Source organism: Sesamum indicum, linkage group LG12 (genome assembly GCF_000512975.1).
Source record: "Sesamum indicum cultivar Zhongzhi No. 13 linkage group LG12, S_indicum_v1.0, whole genome shotgun sequence".
In the NCBI taxonomy this organism is placed as follows: Eukaryota; Viridiplantae; Streptophyta; class Magnoliopsida; order Lamiales; family Pedaliaceae; genus Sesamum; species Sesamum indicum.
In genome coordinates this window covers 1863065-1884205 of record NC_026156.1, presented here as the reverse complement: position 1 = coordinate 1884205, position 21141 = coordinate 1863065, and the positions used below count along the sequence as shown (strand labels likewise).

The 21141-nt window shown below is 34.2% G+C and overlaps 2 protein-coding genes across 3 annotated transcripts; both read left to right on the top strand.

Annotated features, from left to right (window-relative positions):
• Positions 5783-10732, top strand: LOC105175044 (receptor-like protein kinase BRI1-like 3). Of its 2 annotated transcripts, XM_011097358.2 has the most exons (3): positions 5783-6212; positions 6320-6411; positions 6542-10732. In XM_011097358.2, the coding sequence occupies exon 3, from the start codon at positions 6733-6735 to the stop codon at positions 10384-10386; it is 3654 nt and encodes a 1217-aa protein (XP_011095660.1). In that variant the 5' UTR covers positions 5783-6212; positions 6320-6411; positions 6542-6732; the 3' UTR covers positions 10387-10732. The 2 variants fall into 2 exon arrangements, with proteins under 2 accessions (XP_011095660.1, XP_011095659.1); XM_011097357.2 differs by having other exon boundaries at positions 5783-6411.
• On the top strand, positions 16381-20832 carry LOC105175043 (probable WRKY transcription factor 2). Its single transcript, XM_011097356.2, has 6 exons — positions 16381-16716; positions 17774-18274; positions 18616-18804; positions 18954-19774; positions 19863-20021; positions 20130-20832. The coding sequence occupies exons 2-6, from the start codon at positions 17834-17836 to the stop codon at positions 20689-20691; spliced, it is 2172 nt and encodes a 723-aa protein (XP_011095658.1). The 5' UTR covers positions 16381-16716; positions 17774-17833; the 3' UTR covers positions 20692-20832.

The following is a 21141-nucleotide window of genomic DNA, read 5'->3' as shown; positions in this document are numbered from 1 at the left end:
TTTTAATATATTAATTATATATAATTAAACAAAATTATGTAATTAATTATACAAAATTTGATTAAACAAAAAAAAATGAAAAATTGCCCAAGTCCCAATTACAAATTAAAACTTAGTGTTTTTTTTTAAAAAAATAATTTTTTAATTGAGTCTTGATTTTAAATCGCAACTTATTATATTATTATTAATATATTTAAAAAAATTATATTAATATAATTTGTTTTTAAATAAAAAAATTAATAACCCGGTCGGAACCATTACTCGCCCATCATACCACTCCAAAGTCCAGACTCACCTCACCCCATCTCCTCTTTGCTGCTGCCATTACCCGAAATATCTACACGGAAAAATTGCACAAATTGCAACTGTGCCAATGCTAACTCTGAATTTAAGTATGATTGGCCCAAACCCCAATCATTTGCATTGGGCTATATTAGAGCTTGATGCTTCAGCATTTTGGTGAGGACCTCCCCCGAGATTAGTCCATTGTTAGTCAACAGTTAAATACAAACCTAAAATTATAATTTTACTTAATATAAAATAATAAGAATTATGGATAAAAATGAAATAAATAATTAATATTGACACTATCATGTGTTGTATTAGTATATATTTTCATATTTCTAAATTGGGTAAATCACAAATTACCCCTTTATTTTTCGAAATGTTCATATAAGTTTTAGTGAAAAATAAAAATCAGTTCACTCCCCTGTATTTTAAAAATGAGCATATTTCCCCCTCACTAGAGAGACAGTGAGCTCCTTTTTAAAAATACATGGGAGTAAAATTATATTTTATTTTTCACATAAATATTTTAAATAACACATAAAAATAATTTATAATTTATCCTATCTAAATAGTACGTGTGTTGTTATTCAACATAATATGTATATAATGAAATCACCTTTATTTATACGAAAATATATGTATATATAGAGATAGATAAAATAAAATTTTCCATCTTACATTAAAGGTAACTTTGGTCATTTTGTAATCCAATAATGATAAAAAGTTGAGTTGGGTATAATCAACCTTTTTTAAAGAGCACAAGAGGGGGCCATATATACCTTTTACAAAAGGGTAAAATGCAATTTACCTCATTTAAAAGTCATAAATTTATCATTAATTTGGTTACCACAAATTTCACGATTAATTAAATTACTATTAATGAGACCTAACTTAATTGATGCTCAGACCAAGAAGTCATAAATTCAAGTTCCAAAAATACATAAATATTGATCCACTGTAATAATAGTTAATTTATTTTCTTAGCATTTATTGATAAATAATACATATTTGATATTAATAATTCACGTTATTTGATTATTGACATAAAAAGGGGGGAAGAAATAGAAAATTAACACTATAGATGCAGCATGGATAGTGACCTTTCAAATTAAGCACTAACACTTCTAAATAATTAAAAAAATCGAAAAATATTTAATTAAGTCTAAACTCAAAACTTTTGTTAAGGGAATTTCTAATAGCAAATTATGGGAAAGGGAAAAGAAAGTTAATGATGCTTCCATTTGTTAATTAATTAGGTTTCACATCAATTACCTTTTTTCTCTTTCTTTTTTGCATGTAAATAGACCCTACAATTTTTGGGCATAATTATTAGATTATTACTAATTATTTATTTATTTGTTGTCGGGTAGTACTCCAGACGAGACGTATTGTACCTTCTCATAAGATAAATCAATTTAGAATAAATTACATAAAAATCGAATACCTGTAAAATTACAAGCACACCTCTTGAGAAGGTGTTGTATAGTGTATTTTGAGTATATATGTGTAAAATTTCACTGCTGAGGAGGATGAACTCGCGTGCACTAGCAGACCTAGGAGTTGATCATGAAAACTAGCCCAGACCCACTTTATATATGGTTGCTACAACAAGAGTTCGTCTTGTAAGTAGTTACGACTCAAATCAAATATGTTAAAATGATAGAAAATTCTTATGGTCAACGTCGGTAAAAATTTGATCTGTGTGGTCTATTATTTTTTTTTGTCTTTTCACCGATAAAATTGAAAAATAATTTTTAATGCATGAATTAAGAGTAATTGATTTTTCATAAAAATAAATGAATAAATATCCAAATTATGATGATAGAATTATCTGTCTTTCTCACACCAATACAGCAATTGAAAATATTCCAAAGTCAATATATTTAAGGAGATTAATCCAACAGTTAAAACCTAAAATTATAATTTTACTTAATATAAAATAATAAGAATTATGGATAAAAATGAAATAAATAATTAATATTGACACTATGATGCTTCAGCATTTTGGTGAGGACCTCCCCCGAGATTAGTCCATTGTTAGTCAACAGTTAAATACAAACCTAAAATTATAATTTTACTTAATATAAAATAATAAGAATTATGGATAAAAATGAAATAAATAATTAATATTGACACTATCATGTGTTGTATTAGTATATATTTTCATATTTCTAAATTGGGTAAATCACAAATTACCCCTTTATTTTTCGAAATGTTCATATAAGTTTTAGTGAAAAATAAAAATCAGTTCACTCCCCTGTATTTTAAAAATGAGCATATTTCCCCCTCACTAGAGAGACAGTGAGCTCCTTTTTAAAAATACATGGGAGTAAAATTATATTTTATTTTTCACATAAATATTTTAAATAACACATAAAAATAATTTATAATTTATCCTATCTAAATAGTACGTGTGTTGTTATTCAACATAATATGTATATAATGAAATCACCTTTATTTATACGAAAATATATGTATATATAGAGATAGATAAAATAAAATTTTCCATCTTACATTAAAGGTAACTTTGGTCATTTTGTAATCCAATAATGATAAAAAGTTGAGTTGGGTATAATCAACCTTTTTTAAAGAGCACAAGAGGGGGCCATATATACCTTTTACAAAAGGGTAAAATGCAATTTACCTCATTTAAAAGTCATAAATTTATCATTAATTTGGTTACCACAAATTTCACGATTAATTAAATTACTATTAATGAGACCTAACTTAATTGATGCTCAGACCAAGAAGTCATAAATTCAAGTTCCAAAAATACATAAATATTGATCCACTGTAATAATAGTTAATTTATTTTCTTAGCATTTATTGATAAATAATACATATTTGATATTAATAATTCACGTTATTTGATTATTGACATAAAAAGGGGGGAAGAAATAGAAAATTAACACTATAGATGCAGCATGGATAGTGACCTTTCAAATTAAGCACTAACACTTCTAAATAATTAAAAAAATCGAAAAATATTTAATTAAGTCTAAACTCAAAACTTTTGTTAAGGGAATTTCTAATAGCAAATTATGGGAAAGGGAAAAGAAAGTTAATGATGCTTCCATTTGTTAATTAATTAGGTTTCACATCAATTACCTTTTTTCTCTTTCTTTTTTGCATGTAAATAGACCCTACAATTTTTGGGCATAATTATTAGATTATTACTAATTATTTATTTATTTGTTGTCGGGTAGTACTCCAGACGAGACGTATTGTACCTTCTCATAAGATAAATCAATTTAGAATAAATTACATAAAAATCGAATACCTGTAAAATTACAAGCACACCTCTTGAGAAGGTGTTGTATAGTGTATTTTGAGTATATATGTGTAAAATTTCACTGCTGAGGAGGATGAACTCGCGTGCACTAGCAGACCTAGGAGTTGATCATGAAAACTAGCCCAGACCCACTTTATATATGGTTGCTACAACAAGAGTTCGTCTTGTAAGTAGTTACGACTCAAATCAAATATGTTAAAATGATAGAAAATTCTTATGGTCAACGTCGGTAAAAATTTGATCTGTGTGGTCTATTATTTTTTTTTGTCTTTTCACCGATAAAATTGAAAAATAATTTTTAATGCATGAATTAAGAGTAATTGATTTTTCATAAAAATAAATGAATAAATATCCAAATTATGATGATAGAATTATCTGTCTTTCTCACACCAATACAGCAATTGAAAATATTCCAAAGTCAATATATTTAAGGAGATTAATCAATCAATTATAATTCTACTCTTTTTTTTTTTTTTTTAATTTTGTTCTCTACAGTTCCCTATCATCCAATTCCTTTACCCCCTAAATCCTGAGATCAATCAAAGTAACTTGACTAATTGACGCATCGGATGAGAGTGATGATATTCATTTGTTTTCCCTAATAATTCGGTCGGTAACAATTGTCAAAAGTAAAGAGAGAAAAAAGAGGGGAAGAGGGTCCCAAAATCACGATTTTTAGTTGTTAGGTTCAAAGATGAAAGATTAATTAGTCCAAGATTTTCAAAATAGCAATAAAGCGTTCTCCCCACGTTACACGTCTTTTTCCCTTGGTGTAGAGATACACATCTAACGCTTTTTGTCTAAGCCAATAAAAAACACCTACATGCACAACCTTACATTAATTAATCTCTATTACTTGCAAAATTTCTAAAATTTCCATCTTAATTATTTCTTTACACAACATAGAAAATGACCCCTAAACCCTTTTCTTCTCTCTCTCTCTCTCTCTAAGCGAATCTAAGGAAAGGAGAATGGGAATTGCTCTCTCTCTCTCTCTCTCTCTACACCATAGAGAATAGGATTCACTCGTGTGTGTGTGTGTCGCAATACGGACAAAGTGTGCCCCAACTCACGAACAATGTTTACCAGATTTTGCATAAATATATATATGTATGTATATGTAGAGAGAGAGAGAAGAGAGAGAGAGTGATGGTTGTAATGTAATGTAAACATGAAACCCTAAGTCCCGCGGCCCGTGCCTAATGTCATGTTTTTGAACATTATTAATAATAATAATAGGTGTGATATTTGGGTTTCCGAGAATTGGTACTTAGATAGATTAAACTATTTTTGTCCCACCCACTGCCCAACTTATGTGTGTAGATTAGCTATTGAATTCCCAAAAGTTTTCATTTTATTATATCATCGTTACAGTGGTGCCAGACTCGAGATTTATTACTCCAACGACCACTTTGAATTTTCAGATCTCCTTTCTCTCTATCTCTCTCTACATATATTTAATCTTAAAAAGCTCCAAAAATATTCAAATTCTTGGATTTATTACACCAATTTAGCTTCAATTTGGACAGCGCGTGATGAAATCTTTGGTATTTCTTGTTCAAAGATCATGAAGTGACATTGAAGCGATGATTGTTGACTCTTTGGTGACTGCAATTGGGATTATTATTCAAATATTCTGAATTAAATTAGCCAAAAATTAAATAATTCGATAAATATCAACTTATCAAGTCTAAAACAATTGATATAAATACTGAATATGGAAAAATGATACTATTTATAGACGCGTGAACTGTGACCCAAATTAATCAAGATCAGTATCCAGACAACATGTATTGAAATTTAATCACACGTCGAACTACTACTGTCTCCTTTCTCTCTCTCTTGTCTGATTTCATTGATTTATGATGAGAGAGAAGGCGATAGATTAGAAAGAAAGAAAGAAATAAGAGGGTGAAAGGTGAATTGTTGCCTATCTTGCACTCAAAATACTCCCAACCACTGCAACTAATACTGCCAAAAAACCCACACAAAAAAAATAAAGGGAATTATTAAAAAAAGAAAAAAAAATCGTCAACTAAGGAAAATTTGTCCCACCTCTCCCACGCCAAGATTATAATTAAATTGAATTTAAATTAATTATATGATAAATATATAATATTTGTTATATAATTAATAAATAATTATACTTAGTCTATAATTGATTTGAAGAAGATAATTTCCCTGAATTGCGTTGAAAATACTCTCAAGAAGTAATACGTGAGAGAGGAAAGGCGTTGATGCTCTCCCCGTAAAAGAAAGTGAGAGGCGCACAAAAAGAAGGAAAAAGAATCAAATCCCAAGTTTGACTGGAACCCCCACCAGATACGTGATCAAACACACCATTTCACTTCATCAAAAAATCCTCCTCTTTCTCTTCTTTTTTGCCTTCCCTCTGATTCTTAATTTGTAGACACAAACAAACACACACACACACACATTGATACAGATTGTTAGTGAGCTGTATAGTAGTAGTAGTATATTAATGGAGTTCACAAATTGTCTGTGAGAGCCGACAGCTCTGAACATCGTACCCGAAAGCCAAGAAAGGGTCAAGACAGCCTTTTTTTTTTTAGAGTACAGACTGAACTGTGGAGTGTCTGAGTCTGGTGGTGGTGCTGGTGGCTGAATTTGGGTGAGTGGTGTGTTGGGCTCATTTCATTCTATTTACGTAGTACCCTTTTCATTAACAAACTCTGAGAGTTGTCTGTGTTGTTGTACAACTCGAACTTCAAAGGACAGGGGGGAGTACTTTGGTGTATTGTACCCACTGAGATATAAACACCTGTCCTATTTCCCTCCACCACTGTATATGGACTGCTCCTGGTAATAAGGTACGTATGATTTTTGCCTTTTGTCTTAGTTCCCCCCCTCCTTTTTTTTTTTTTTGTTTTGATTAGGTTTGTGTTTAGTTTTTGCCTGTTGAATCAGTTGTTTATGTCTTCCTTTTCTGTTTGTTTTCAGGGAAGAACTTCAAGAAAGGTTGGGATATGAAGAGCAGGGGTGAATAATAAACAGTTGGGGTTGGAGAAAGTGGCGAAAACAGGGGGAGGAGGTGGGAGAATAGAATCTGTGCAGAAAAAATCAACCCCAAAATATCAAGAAGATTGATCTTATGCAGTTGGAGGGATTCAATACAATACCTGCAGAGAAGGATGAACAACAATCAAAGTGCGATCAAGAAAGCTGCTTTTCTGACAGTGGTTCTTATGGGTTTTTGCTTCATGGGATTAACTGCGAGAAATTTGTCCGCAAAGCCACAGAATGATGGAGGTGAAGTTGGCAGCTTATTAGCCTTCAAGAAGTCATCAATTGAAGCTGATCCGAAAGGCTTCTTGAGCAACTGGCTCCCATCTTCTTCAACCCCATGTTCTTGGAATGGCGTTTCGTGCTCTGATGATGGCGGCCGAGTCACGAAGCTCGACTTCACAAATGCAGGCCTAACTGGCCACCTTGAAATCTCTGATCTCATGGCGCTGAACAGTCTCACCACGCTTCTTTTCAGTGGCAATTCTTTCTATGGAAATCTTTCTTCCTCTGCTAAATCTTGCAGCTTTGAGTTTCTGGATTTATCTCTCAATAGCTTCTCAGAGCCACTTGCCGCAGACTCTTTGTTCATCTCTTGCAGTGGACTTGCTTATTTGAACCTCTCCCACAACTCAATCTCAGGTGGGAGTCTCAAGTTTGGACCTTCTCTTGCTCAACTTGACCTCTCCGCGAACAAGATTTCCGATTTAGGCCTGTTGAGTTCCCTTCTTTCCAATTGCCAAAACTTGAATCTGCTTAATTTCTCAAGCAATAAGTTGGCTGGTAAGCTAGAAACCACTCTCTCCTCTTGCAAGAGCCTCTCGGTTCTTGACCTCTCCAACAACCATTTGTCCGGTGAACTACCACCTGCCTTCATGACAAACTCAATGGCGTCTTTGAAAAATCTTGATCTTTCAAGCAATAACTTTAGTGGCAATCTCCTCAGTTTCGACTTTGGGGTTTGTTCAAATCTCACTATACTTAATCTCTCCCACAATGGTTTCTTTGCTACTGGATTTCCGGCGAGCTTAACGAGCTGCCAGAGCCTTGAAACTCTAGACGTTAGCCACAACTTAATCCAGCTCAAGATTCCAGGGGCCTTGTTCGGTAAAATGAAGAATTTGAGGCAATTGGTATTGGCCCATAATGAGTTCTTTGGAGGTATTCCAGAAGAGTTGGGTGAAATATGTGGAACACTTGAGGAGCTTGATCTTTCTGCTAACCAGCTAACCGGTGGGCTTCCGTCAAACTTCGTCTCTTGTTCTTCACTCTTTAGTCTAAAACTTGGTAATAATCAGCTCTCAGGCAGTTTTCTAGATACTGTTGTGAGTTCTCTTACGAGTCTTAAGTATCTGTCTGTTGCATTCAATAACATTACCGGTCCGGTGCCACGTTCGTTGACGAAATGTACTCAGCTTCAGGTTCTGGACCTCAGTTCCAATACTCTGACAGGGGAAGTACCGTTTGAGTTTTGCTCAAGAACACCAGATGCAGTTCTTGAAAAAATGTTGCTGGCTAATAATTATCTCTCAGGATCAGTGCCGTCCGAGCTCGGACTGTGCAAAAAGTTGAGGACAATTGATCTCAGCTTTAACAATTTGAATGGTTCAATCCCACAGGAAATCTGGAACTTGCCAGAGATTTCGGATGTAGTCATGTGGGCAAACAATCTCACAGGTGAAATTCCTGAAGGCATTTGTATCAATGGTGGGAATCTTCAGACCCTGATTCTGAACAACAATTTTATAATGGGAAGTCTGCCGAAGTCCATTGTCAACTGTACCAATCTAATTTGGGTGTCGTTGTCCAGCAACCGGATTTCTGGGGCAATCCCTTCCGATATTGGTAATCTTGTCAACCTTGCTATCCTTCAGCTTGGAAATAATTCTCTAAGTGGAGCAATTCCATCAGGAATAGGCAACTGCCGAAGCCTGATATGGCTAGATTTGAATAGCAATGAGTTGACAGGTCCCCTTCCCATGGAGCTTGCTGCACAAACTGGTCTTATAGTGCCTGGAGTTGTTTCAGGAAAGCAGTTTGCCTTTGTCAGAAATGAAGGTGGGACGGAATGTAGAGGTGCCGGGGGACTAGTCGAATTTGAAGGGATTCGTGCTGATAGGCTGGCGAATTTTCCTATGGTTCATTCTTGCCCATCAACCCGAATTTATTCCGGTGTAACAGTTTATACTTTTGCAGGCAATGGAAGCATGATCTACCTCGATCTCTCCTACAATCACTTGTCAGGGACAATCCCTGAAAACTTAGGAGCGATGAGCTTTCTGCAGGTTCTCAATCTGGGGCACAACAATATAACTGGAGAAATACCCTTCAGTTTTGGTGGCCTCAAGAGTGTTGGAGTTCTCGATCTCTCCCACAATAAGCTTCAGGGATTCATACCAGGGTCATTAGGGGGCCTCTCGTTTCTCAGCGATCTTGATGTTTCTAATAATAACCTCTCAGGGCCTATTCCTTCTGGAGGGCAGCTGACTACTTTTCCGGCCTCAAGATACGAAAATAATTCCGGCCTTTGTGGGGTTCCTTTGCCTCCTTGTGGCTCTGCATATGGCCATCGTGCATCACACTCTTCTAACCGAGGGAAGAAGCAAAGTATGGCTGTAGGAATGGTGATCGGTATTATGGCTTCTGTTACGTGTATACTCCTGCTTCTATATGCACTCTACAGAGCCAAGAAAAGCCAAAAGATGGAAGAAAAGAGAGAAAAGTACATTGACAGCCTTCCAACCTCTGGCAGCAGCAGCTGGAAACTATCCAGCGTTCCAGAGCCTCTAAGCATCAATGTGGCCACATTCGAAAAGCCATTAAGGAAGCTCACGTTTGCACATTTACTTGAAGCCACAAACGGATTCAGCGCCGATAGTTTGATTGGTTCTGGCGGTTTTGGTGATGTCTACAAAGCACAGTTGAAGGATGGCACTGTTGTTGCTATAAAGAAACTAATACACGTGACGGGCCAAGGAGACAGGGAATTCATGGCAGAAATGGAGACGATAGGGAAAATAAAACACAGGAACCTCGTGCCCTTATTGGGATACTGTAGGATCGGTGAGGAAAGGCTTCTCGTTTACGAGTACATGAAATGGGGAAGCCTGGAGGCAGTTCTTCACGACCGGGACAAAATCGGAGGGACGAGGCTTGACTGGCCAGCAAGAAAAAAGATCGCAATTGGATCAGCAAGGGGCCTCGCATTTCTTCACCACAGCTGCATACCACACATAATCCATCGTGATATGAAATCTAGCAACGTGCTTCTAGACGAGAACTTTGAGGCGAGGGTGTCTGATTTTGGAATGGCAAGACTAGTGAACGCCCTCGACACTCATTTAAGCGTGAGTACACTTGCAGGGACTCCAGGTTATGTCCCTCCTGAGTATTACCAGAGTTTCAGGTGCACGACTAAAGGAGACGTTTATAGTTATGGCGTAGTCTTACTTGAACTTCTATCAGGCAAGAAGCCAATCGACACGTTGGAGTTTGGAGATGACAACAATCTTGTTGGATGGGCAAAGCAGCTGCATAAGGATAAAAGGAGTCATGAGATACTGGATCCTGAACTAATAACGAGTTTGTCAGGCGATGCTGAACTGTACCATTACCTCAAAATTGCGTTCGAGTGTCTGGACGACAAGCCTTACCGGCGACCAACGATGATCCAAGTTATGGCCAAGTTCAAGGAGCTGCAGACAGATTCAGAAAGCGATATACTTGATGGGATCTCGGTGAAAAATTCAGTGATCGACGAATCACAAGAAAGGGAACCTTGATGATATGGTCTCCAGTTCCACATTTTACCACTGTAAATAATACATAGCTTAAGGAGCAGAAGGTGATGGCAAAGGATCAATGCAAGACACAAACTCTGGTTGTTTTTTCATTACAGGTGCTGAGATTGAGGAAATTTTGTGCCATCTGCATTGAAAATGTTGTTTCCTGTCAAAATTTTTGCAGACTGATGAGGTTTATTTACTCTGTTAGGATGTTTAAGCCCTTGTCATGTGTATTCCACTGAGGTCCAAAACTTCTTGTTGTTAATACAAATCTATGATTCAATGTTGTGAGATCACAGTCCTGTTGATATACGATGTAAATAAACGTCCCAAATTGATTGTAGATGAAGAGCTTGAGTGGCTTATAACTCCCAAGTCTCCTCTTCCTAACGCATTTTCAGGACAAAATCGTGAAGTTCATGCAAAGTCAGAACAGACATGTTCTTGCAAAGTGAGGACATTGATTGAGTCGCAAGCCGCATCAATATAGCTTTTCCTATCATAAGTTCAAATCAGGCCTAACTTGCGTTTGCTTTTGCTTGCTCCATAATGTGCCCTTGAAATATTTGAATTGATTAAGACATAATTATGGACATAATTGCATTGTATTAGTGTGGACCATCTAGGGTTGTGCTATCCAGCTTAGGTTTGACAAAAACAGGTGATGAAATGCTATCACTCTTCTTTCTTTGTCGAACCCCCATTTTCAGTAAATGATGCCCTAATTAATACAATTTGGGGTTCTAACAAAGGTGATTTTGATTGCTACATTTGACCTACCTCATCAAGATCCGAGATAGTAAATGGGAGGGAAGCGATTCGTGATTTGAATTATGATCCACGTACCGCCGTAATACATATCAAATTAACTGTATTATAAATGTTATTACATATCAAATTAACTGTTTTGCTTAATTATAAATATCTGTTTGAAAAAATTACAATTTTTTTTTAAAAAATTAACATTCGTCTAACAACGAATATATTCCGTTACGTTTGCATCCATTTTTACGGTAAAATATTCAAAATGCCCTTTTAAATTATGAATTATAATTTTATATTTTTTAAAGTATTTCTAGGACTAATATATTTTATGAATTATTTACTCTACTCACACTTAGATGTTTTTATATTTTTTCAATGCTTTTTTTGAAAGAAAAAAAGATAGCAAAGGTAAAGTGATAATTTCTACCTCATCTTTAAAGGCTGCATAATTATTTTTTATTTAAATAAATATTTATAATTTTTTAAATAATAAAAAAATATTCATAATTACATTAAATATTAAGAGATATAACTATAATTTCAATAAATTTAATGAGGTCAGCATGTATTTAATTTGAATTTGATCAAGTCTTAGACGGATCAGAATTTGACCCATGGGAGAAACTCCTGATGATCTGATTAGATTGGGCCTAGGCCTAATATTGAAGTTTATTGGGTTTTTTGTGGGCCCCCAAATGGTTGGGCCCATATATTGAGTGTTTTTTTTCCTTAATGAAGGTAATTCGATTGACAAAAATTAATAATGTTTAGAGTTCGTTTGGTTCAAGTGAGAGGAAAGTGAAAAGGCAAAGAGGAGAGAAAGAATAATATTTTTCCTACAAGTTATTTGGTATGAACGAAAGAGGGGTAAATCTCAAATAATTCTTTTTATTTGGTACCAGAAAAATAGATTGAGAAGATAAAATTAATTTTTGTAATTTTATTGATTATTCTTTTCTCTTTATTTTGTATAAAAAAGTAAACAAGATATTATCCTACAATAATTTTAATTTAAAAAAAAATTAAAATCTTATTAGTAAAAATATTTATCAAACAAGAACGAAAATGTTTCGTATTAATAAATATATTCATTAAAGTGAGTATTGTGCATTTATTTTAAACTATTCAGTGTAAATAAAATAAAAATTATTGTCACTAATCAACGATGTAGTAGTTTTTCCTACTATTGGTTATCTTTTTCTGAAAAATTATGTACCAGTATTATCAGCAGAAGCAAAAAAGAGTTGGAGGGAAATTATGTGTATGTGCAATAGAGCAAATAAAAATAAAAAATGTATTTTTTATTTTCTATGGCCTTTAAGCTTCACTTTTTTTTGCTCAATTTCGAACAAAAAGAAAAATTGGCTCTAAAAGGATTTCATATATATATATATATATCAAGTTTTACTTTCTTTTGTAATATTGCAAATGAGCAAATTACACCCACTGTGATATTGCAAATGAGCAAATTACCTCATATGAAAAAAAAAAATAGCAATTTACCTCATTGTATATTTTATAATAAAGTAATTTATCTCCCCGTCTAGGGAGGTAAATTACTATTTATTTTTTTTTATATGGGGTAATTTGCACATTTGCAATATCAGAGGGGGTTAAATTGCATTGTTCTGCTTTTTTTACACTCACTTTTCATCCCAACCAAATAACCTTTAATTTAGTGTTAGATTGAAATTTTTTAAATAAATTTGAAAGTTATGAATTCGAATCCAAACAAATGTATACCATTTAAAAAAAATAATTAAAAATATTATTTTTAGGAGCCCGTTTATGGGAAAGGTACAACGTTTTATTTTAGATCCCATTGATTAAGGAAGATTAGGCATGATGGTGATTGCTCAGTTTATCAAATTTATTTGAATAGATTTATGTTATAGAAAATTAAAAATCCTTAGACTTTTTATTTTATTTTATATTTTATACCATTATAACAAATTCCAAACCTATATAGTATAAAAATTTTACTTAAAATTAAAATTATTCCATGTAAATCCAACCTTAAATAATTGGTGGTGGACTTATCTATACCAGGTTTAATGCGGTGATTCCTCTGGAGTTGTATTTAATTGGGAAGATGACAAATACATGCTCCGTACATGAGCAGAACGCGAATTTAGGAGTAAATAAAAAGAAAAACGATAAGACAATCATATGATCCAACATGTCCCATCATCATCCATTTATTACATTTACAACCCTACCCCCCCCCCCCCCCTACCCACCTTGTAATATTTTAACACTCCAATTAATATGTAATAACTCTCCCCTCCCTCACTTCATTAAGCTTTTCAAACAAAATTTTTTTAGAATACTAATTCAATATATTGATCACAAATATATTTAAAATAAAATACTATTATAAAAAAAATATATTATATACCTAAATATATAAAACTTGATTCACGATTTTTTGATCGTGAGTCATTCGTCTCACACCACAAGCAAGGTTTTGTGAGTGTACGTGATATTTTTTCCTTTTTATTTTTTTAATAATAATAAGAAAACAGAAAAAGAAATTGACTGGATCCAAGCTTACATTAGAATTAGATTAGGGTTCTACAATATACTCCCAATTGGCGTGTGTGTATCAAACAAAAATTCTCATCCTTTGGCTGCCAATTTTTTGAGTAATTATTTTTTTTTTTTTTGGTATTGTTATAAAATATAATTCGTTACATCAATCAATACAAAACTAATGAAATATCCCAATTATTTTAATTAATGTTATTCTAAAATCATGAAAATTCCATAAGCATCCTTTCTACCTTATTTTTTCCATTATTATTTTAGTGGATATTAAATGAAATAATGAAGTCATTAGTTACAAACTGAATCAAGACTGTATCAAATAAGTAAATGAGAGGCATCATTACATCCACCAACAATCACTTTAATCATCACCAATCTTGAAAATTCCATTGCTTTCCCTTTTTCATAAAATATCAATTATACTCCTCTGAAATAAATTATATATATTACCCCTTTTCCAAATATATATTTTTATTAACCAAATATGTATTAAATAAACATCAAAATCATATACCAAAAAATTAAATTTTTCACTATATTTGCATTCTAATTAAAGACACAATAAAACTCACTTTTCGATCGTAGGAATAAGTTAGAGACAAAAAAATTTTATAGATCGATCTTTTTATAATAAAATAAATAAAATTTATTAAAATTAATATACAGTTCAAAAAAAATATACATAAATATTAGGAGAGAGAAGCAAATGGTCTAAAATAAAAATAATATAAAAACGGGCTTCTCTTTTTTGTCTGTTTGGGCACTCAGACGGCTAATAATGCTTTGCTTTGAATCTCCGTAACTCTCTCTTTCTCTGTTTTTTTTTTTTTTAAATAAAGAATTATTATTAATATTAGGTGGCAGCATTTGGGATATGTTTATTAGGTTTATTTTTCTTGGGGGCTCCGACCTCCGAACGTATATTATTGTTAATAATAAAATGATAATAATTATTATTATTAGTACGTAGTTGTAGGAGTTTAATTTACGCATCTGTCTTAACAAAATTGTCCTTATCCGCATTTACAACAAATGGGTTCCACTCGCCAAGAGTTGGGGAATCAAATTTAATTATTTTTTTAAATAAATTTTATTAATACATTAATTTATTTTTCAAAAAATTATGGAAAAATAAGTAAATGGATACAAATTTATTCTAACTATCTCATTAAAAAAAATATTTACTAAATATTTTTCTTTTTGTTATACTTACCGGAAATGAGTCGTTTGATTTTGTTTTCATTATTTCTAATTGTGAAAAATGCTTTATTGGGTTTTATCCGAAAATTAAAAATATATTTGTATCTGTGTTTTTAAATTTATATTTATATATGTGAGAAATGGGAATTAATTTGAATTTGATTTGTTATATATGTATTATGAATTCATAGTATAATGTTATATTTATTTCTAAAAAAAGTCAAGATGACATGACAACATGTTTCGTCATATCCACGTCACAGCTAAATACAGAAAAATATTAGAGGTCTAGAAATGTATATGGTAATATTGTTTTTAAGTAGACTTGAGCAGTAAATTTTCATTGAAATTGGATTTTTTTTTAATGATATTGGAATAAACAAACAAATTTTCGAAATACTGAAATTATATAAAATTAAAAATGGACTTTTAGAAATAAAATCGAACGCCCAGATTTACGTTTTACATTAAAATTTTAATTAATTAAATATTATAAGGCAATTAAATTAATTATAAAAATAAAATAGAGATGGCATCTAAAATATTTATTTATATTTCTTAATTCTGGAAGCGTAAATATAAGTGGAAAAAAGAGAAAAATAGTGGGTGGGAAAGCAGAGTAAGTGTGAGAGGGAGCACGTGCTACAGCACCTACACCCAATACAGACAGCACAGTACACATGACTCACTCACTCTCTCCGCCGTTACAAATCCCTCGCCAGTTGCCAAAATTTCAATTCTCTGCAATTATATTGTTTTCCCAATTATTTAACCACCCAATTATTACCCTGCCTTTTAATTACTTTTTTCCCAGTCAAACCTCTACTCCGCGTGGCCTCCTTCCATTGGTTGGTCAAACATGTCCAAGTTCCCATTTTGGCCCTACATTGGGGTGGGGTTACTCCAACAAAAGTAATTTTTTTAAATTTCTTGCCGTTTTCATGTATATCATATAATAAAATAAATTAATATATTATATTTATAAAAAATTTAATTTATTAGTTAGTGTAAAATTCATCTTATATTTATAAAAAAATTAATTTATTAGTTAGTGTAAAATTCATCTTATATTTATAAAAAACTTAATTTATTAGTTAGTGCAAAATTTATAAAGATGAATAAATTAATTATTTTAATTTTAGAGTACTCTAGTATCATTAACCGTTATTTATGAACGTAGATGTCATTTATTTTCTATATTAGTATTGATCAGCCGAGTACCAAAAATATATATTTTTTTAGACAAGAAAATATTTAGACCAGAAAATATGAAATTTGTTATAGGTAACATAATTTAGATTATTACATTTATATTACATTAATATAATGTACTTATATTTAGGGAATAAAAAATGGAAAATCTACTCCAACCATTTGAGTTAGATAATTTTCCAGAAACCCAATTATTTGAATCAGTGCAGATAATTGTCAGAGTGAAAGGTTTTTGATGTACTATTCTTATCTTGCTTTCCAGAAAAAGATCCCCAAAACCATATCCCCCAAACAAGCCCCACCATTTTTCCCTTTATATTTTGCCCAAAACCAAAACCCAAAAAAAAAAAAAATTGAAATCTTTTTGTCTCATCAGCCATCACATTCTTGCAACTGCTTAGCCATTTTTCTAGAGAGAGAAACACATACCAGAAAGTAGAGAAAGAAAACAGAAGCAAATTGATAGGGAACTGGGCTATTTGTTGTATGCTTTCTTGAAAGGAGGAAGGAAAAAAAAACTCATTCAATAAGCAGAGACTGAACTGAGGAGAGTCAGAAAAAGGGCTTCCGTTTCTTAGTTTGCCTGCTGTATGTTTTCTTCAGGTACTGAATACTTGCCTGCCTTAATCTTTTTGGCTCATGATTTACTAATGATGGAGTTTTTTTTTTTTTTTTTTTTTTTTTAATTTTTTTTTTTTTTTTTTTTTAATTTGTGTTGTTTCTCTGTTCGTCCCTTTTTGCCATTTTTGTTCTATTGAGGAATTGTTTTTTTTTTTTTTTTTTTTTTTTAATTTGTTTTTTGTTGTTTCTCTGTTCGTCCCTTTTTGCCATTTTTGTTCTATTGAGGAATTTATTACCTGGGCCATTGATGTTTTGCTTCTCAAATTAAGTGGCATCCCCCCTTTTTTGTCTACCTGATGATGGTCCATGCAGAGAGAGCTTTTTGTGGTTTGCTTTTCTGGGTTTTTTTCTATTTACCACTTTTTCACTGTGTTGTTTCCTTATTTGTTAGATCTTGATGGGTTTTTAGGATTTGAAGAATGGGGTCCCTTTTGTCTGTTCGAATTCTTGTTTTTTTTATCTTTTCGGAGATTGGGACTTTAATTGGGATCATCCCTTCGAGTTGAGCTTGGCCATGCATAAAGATTTTGGGTTTGAAAATGTCTGATTGAGCAACTAATTGCTTTTCCACTGTGCTTGTAGTATTAATTACCTGTGAATCTTACTGTAATTTAATTCATTCTTGGGTCTTGTTAGTTTCCTTTGATCCATTTTGATTTAAAAGTAGAGTTCTTGAATCCTTTGATCGGCCTCTGAGTTTGGTTTCTGATAGACATTGTTAAGCTAGCTTTATTGTTTTCAGTTGGCCTCCTCTTGTCGGCTCTGCTTGTTAATGGTGATGGTGCTGAAAGGGAGCTGGAGAATATCATAAATAGCATGAGAATTTCTTTCTCTAATTTTTAGTTTTTAATTAATGGGTTCCTTTTTAATTAGGGAGAATCTGTTGATTAGGTGAAAAATGTCGGTCTTGACTGCTTTGTTGGATTGATGTGTTTATGCTGTCCTTGGATAAATAATGTGATTAGAGGATTTTCTTCCACCACCAGATGGAATCTGATTTTTACTGTTATTGTGTCTTGTGTACACCTGAATCTTTCAGGTTTCTGGCTTCTGTTTTGTCTCTGTGATTTTTCGGTTTAGTGGGAAGTGGATCACTCTCATGGGTGGGTTCGACGATCATGTTGCTATTATGGGAGACTGGATGCCTCCGAGCCCTAGTCCAAGAGCCTTTTTCTCATCAATGATCAGTGATGACGTTGCAGCACGACCGACTGCTAACTCTGAGTGCGAAAATAAAAGTGTTCCCCCGTTTCAAGGGCCTGAAGGACATGATCAGAAGGATCAGATTCAAGCTAGTGTAGGGGGTGATGAACCAAGCAACTCAAATGCTCCGGTTGAACCAAAATTGAGCTCCCGAGCAGGTCTTGTGGAGAGGATGGCAGCTAGGGCTGGATTTAATGCCCCACGGTTGAATACAGAAAGCATCAGGGCTGCTGACCTTTCTAAGAAACCAGAAGTTCTGTCTCCTTATTTGACAATTCCTCCTGGTCTTAGCCCAACAACTCTGCTAGATTCTCCTGTTTTCCTCTCCAATTCATTGGTATGCTCTTCATGAAAAACCTTCCTGCGAACTGTTACAGAAATTAATTTAGGAGATCTCGAATGAAGTTAAGAGGCACAAGGGACATGCTAGTTATCTGCGTGGTGGGGGGTGTTGCTTTTGTGCTAGCTCCAGGATTGTGATGGTGGGCGGGCGATAGTGTTTATTTAGCTTCCTTTTGCAGATTGAATGAGCTTTTCTGCACTATATTTTGCTGTATTGTCTTTTATGTGCCATCTAATATCATGCAGGTTTACTATAGGTCATATTCCTAGTTCTATTTAAGGGAAAGCAGCTAATTTTTCTCGCATTATTTTTAAATGCTCTTGCTTTATCCGCAGGTTTTGCCATCTCCTACAACTGGAAAGTTTTTGTTTGCCCCAAGTGGAAACAACCAAATCTCTTCATTAATGACCGGGAATCCTGATAAGGGCAAGGAGAATACTTTTGAAGTTACGAACGCTTCATCATTTGCATTCAAACCTGTTGCCGAATCTGCTTCTTTCCCTTACTTTAATGCAGCAAACAAAGTAATTAATTGCTCGCTCTCCCTAACTCCTATTGTGTATATTTGTAGGTGTCCACGTGTCTTTCTGTTCTTATTATGACTTGATAGACATAATCCACTATTCGTTTTTGACTAATTTTATATTCATGTTTTGTTGTTATTCCTGACCAGGTAAATCCTTCTGGTTTCGCCCCACACTCATTTTCTGGTGTTAGTTTCTCGGTTCATCCCAATACCATGCCTCTGCATCAAAGTACAGAGCCTGTGAAAGTCCACTCTGACAACAACAATGCACTGTTTCAGCAAGCAAATTTGTCTGAATCACATCTGGAAAACAATAGAGGCAGCAATCTTGTGCCAGAGCAGACATATAACCCTGTTGGTGATGCAGAGCACTCTCCGCCTTTTGATGAACCACATGAGGATGGAGATCAAAGAAGCAGTGAAGATCCCAATGTTGGTGGCAGCCCAGCTGAAGATGGTTATAACTGGAGAAAATATGGGCAGAAACATGTCAAAGGAAGTGAGTATCCTCGGAGTTACTACAAGTGCACACATCCAAATTGTCCGGTCAAGAAAAAGGTGGAACGGTCTCATGAAGGTCACATTACAGAGATAATCTACAAGGGAGCCCATAACCACCCGAAACCTCCACCCAATCGCAGATCAGCTCTCGGGTCCTCAAATGCACTTGACGATGTGCAGCTTGACTCCGAACAACCTGGAACCGGTCCGGATGGCGGTCTCGTTTGGTCTGCTATGCAACAAGGAAATGTGGCAGGAGCCCCTACCCCCGCTCTGCCAGGCCAAGAATACAACAATGGAGCTAATGCTACTTTGAGGACTCAAAGTGGCACCCAGTATGAGTCAGCGGATGGAGTGGATAGGTCTTCTACTTTCTCAAATGACGAGGATGACGATGATCGTGCAACCCATGGCAGTGTATCTTTAGGTTATGATGGTGAAGGAGATGAGTTGGAATCCAAGAGAAGGTTTCCACTTTTCTGATTTAAATTATTCATTAGGGGCCTTGATATGAAGATAACTTAATGCATACTTTTCACCTCTTTTGCATTCTAGGAAACTTGAAACTTATACTCCAGAGATGAGTGGAAATACCAGAGCCATAAGGGAGCCAAGAGTTGTCGTCCAGACAACCAGTGAGGTGGACATACTTGATGATGGATATCGTTGGCGCAAATATGGGCAGAAAGTTGTCAAAGGAAATCCAAATCCAAGGTTAATCTCTGGTTCATTGCTTAATTACACAAAAGCAAGCAATGTAGCAATTGTATAATTGTTAAAAAGTAACAACAGACGATTGATTGTTTGAAATATCTGATGCAGGAGTTACTACAAGTGCACAAGTGCTGGCTGCAATGTCCGTAAGCATGTCGAGAGAGCTTCTCATGACCTGAAGTCAGTGATAACCACTTATGAGGGTAAGCACAACCACGACGTACCTGCAGCCCGCAACAGTGGCCACTCCAACTCCGGGCTCCAAAACACACTTCCTAGCCGGCAAGCTCCTTCTGCTTCAAGTCACATACACCGGCCCGAGCCTTCTCAAATCCGCGGCAGTATACCCCGGTATGAAAGACCTTCGATGGGCTCATTCGGTAACCTGAGCAGGCCACAGCTGGGACCAGGTCCTGGCTATGGGTTCGGAATGAATCAGCCTGGCTTCCCTGGTCTCGGCTTGGGACCTAACCAAGGCAAGTTACCAGTAATGCCAGTTAATCCATATTTAGGACATCAACCTCGGCCTGTGAATGACATAGGAGGCTACATGCTGCCCAAAGGAGAACCAAAAGTGGAGCCTGTAACAGATACTGGTTTGAACTCCTCTAATGGGGCCTCTGTTTATCAGCAGCTTATGAATCGACTGCCGCTTGGACCACAGATGTAAATTTTTCGAAATTTTACTATAGAAAGTAGACATGGAATATATATATATATATATAGAAAACTATAATTATGAGTATTTTTACTGGGATTGCTACTTCTCAATTCATTCTTTCTGGTAATTCAAATTTTATTAGATGTGTCACTGTGACCTTTAGTTTTTTCCTTCGTCTTTTAGATTGAAGTTCAAATTTACTGGATTTCACACTCCATCGGACCTATTAAGAGAAATTCTTTGCCTAACGAAATTAGCATATGACACCCTGCAGTGTATTAATTATATTTGCTATATGATTGGTTTAAATTTAACTATTGCTTATTCGCATTACGATTTATCAGGGTACAATGTTGTTTCGAAGCAATATGACATCGCTTTTTGATTTTGTAAGTCAGCAAATAATTAAAATTGAGGTAAATTCGATTTTTTGTCCCTATATATAGCCTATTTAATTTG

What these genes read in the sequence shown, in the direction of transcription:
- LOC105175044 (XM_011097358.2), top strand. Translation starts at nt 6,733, where the DNA reads ATGAACAACAATCAAAGTGCGATCAAGAAAGCTGCTTTTCTGACAGTG.
- LOC105175043 (XM_011097356.2), top strand. Translation starts at nt 17,834, where the DNA reads ATGGGTGGGTTCGACGATCATGTTGCTATTATGGGAGACTGGATGCCT. An exon ending in TTTTCCTCTCCAATTCATTG is followed by an intron (nt 18,275 to 18,615) that starts GTATGCTCTTCA and finishes CTTTATCCGCAG; the next exon opens with GTTTTGCCATCTCCTACAAC. An exon ending in AAAGGAAATCCAAATCCAAG is followed by an intron (nt 20,022 to 20,129) that starts GTTAATCTCTGG and finishes TATCTGATGCAG; the next exon opens with GAGTTACTACAAGTGCACAA.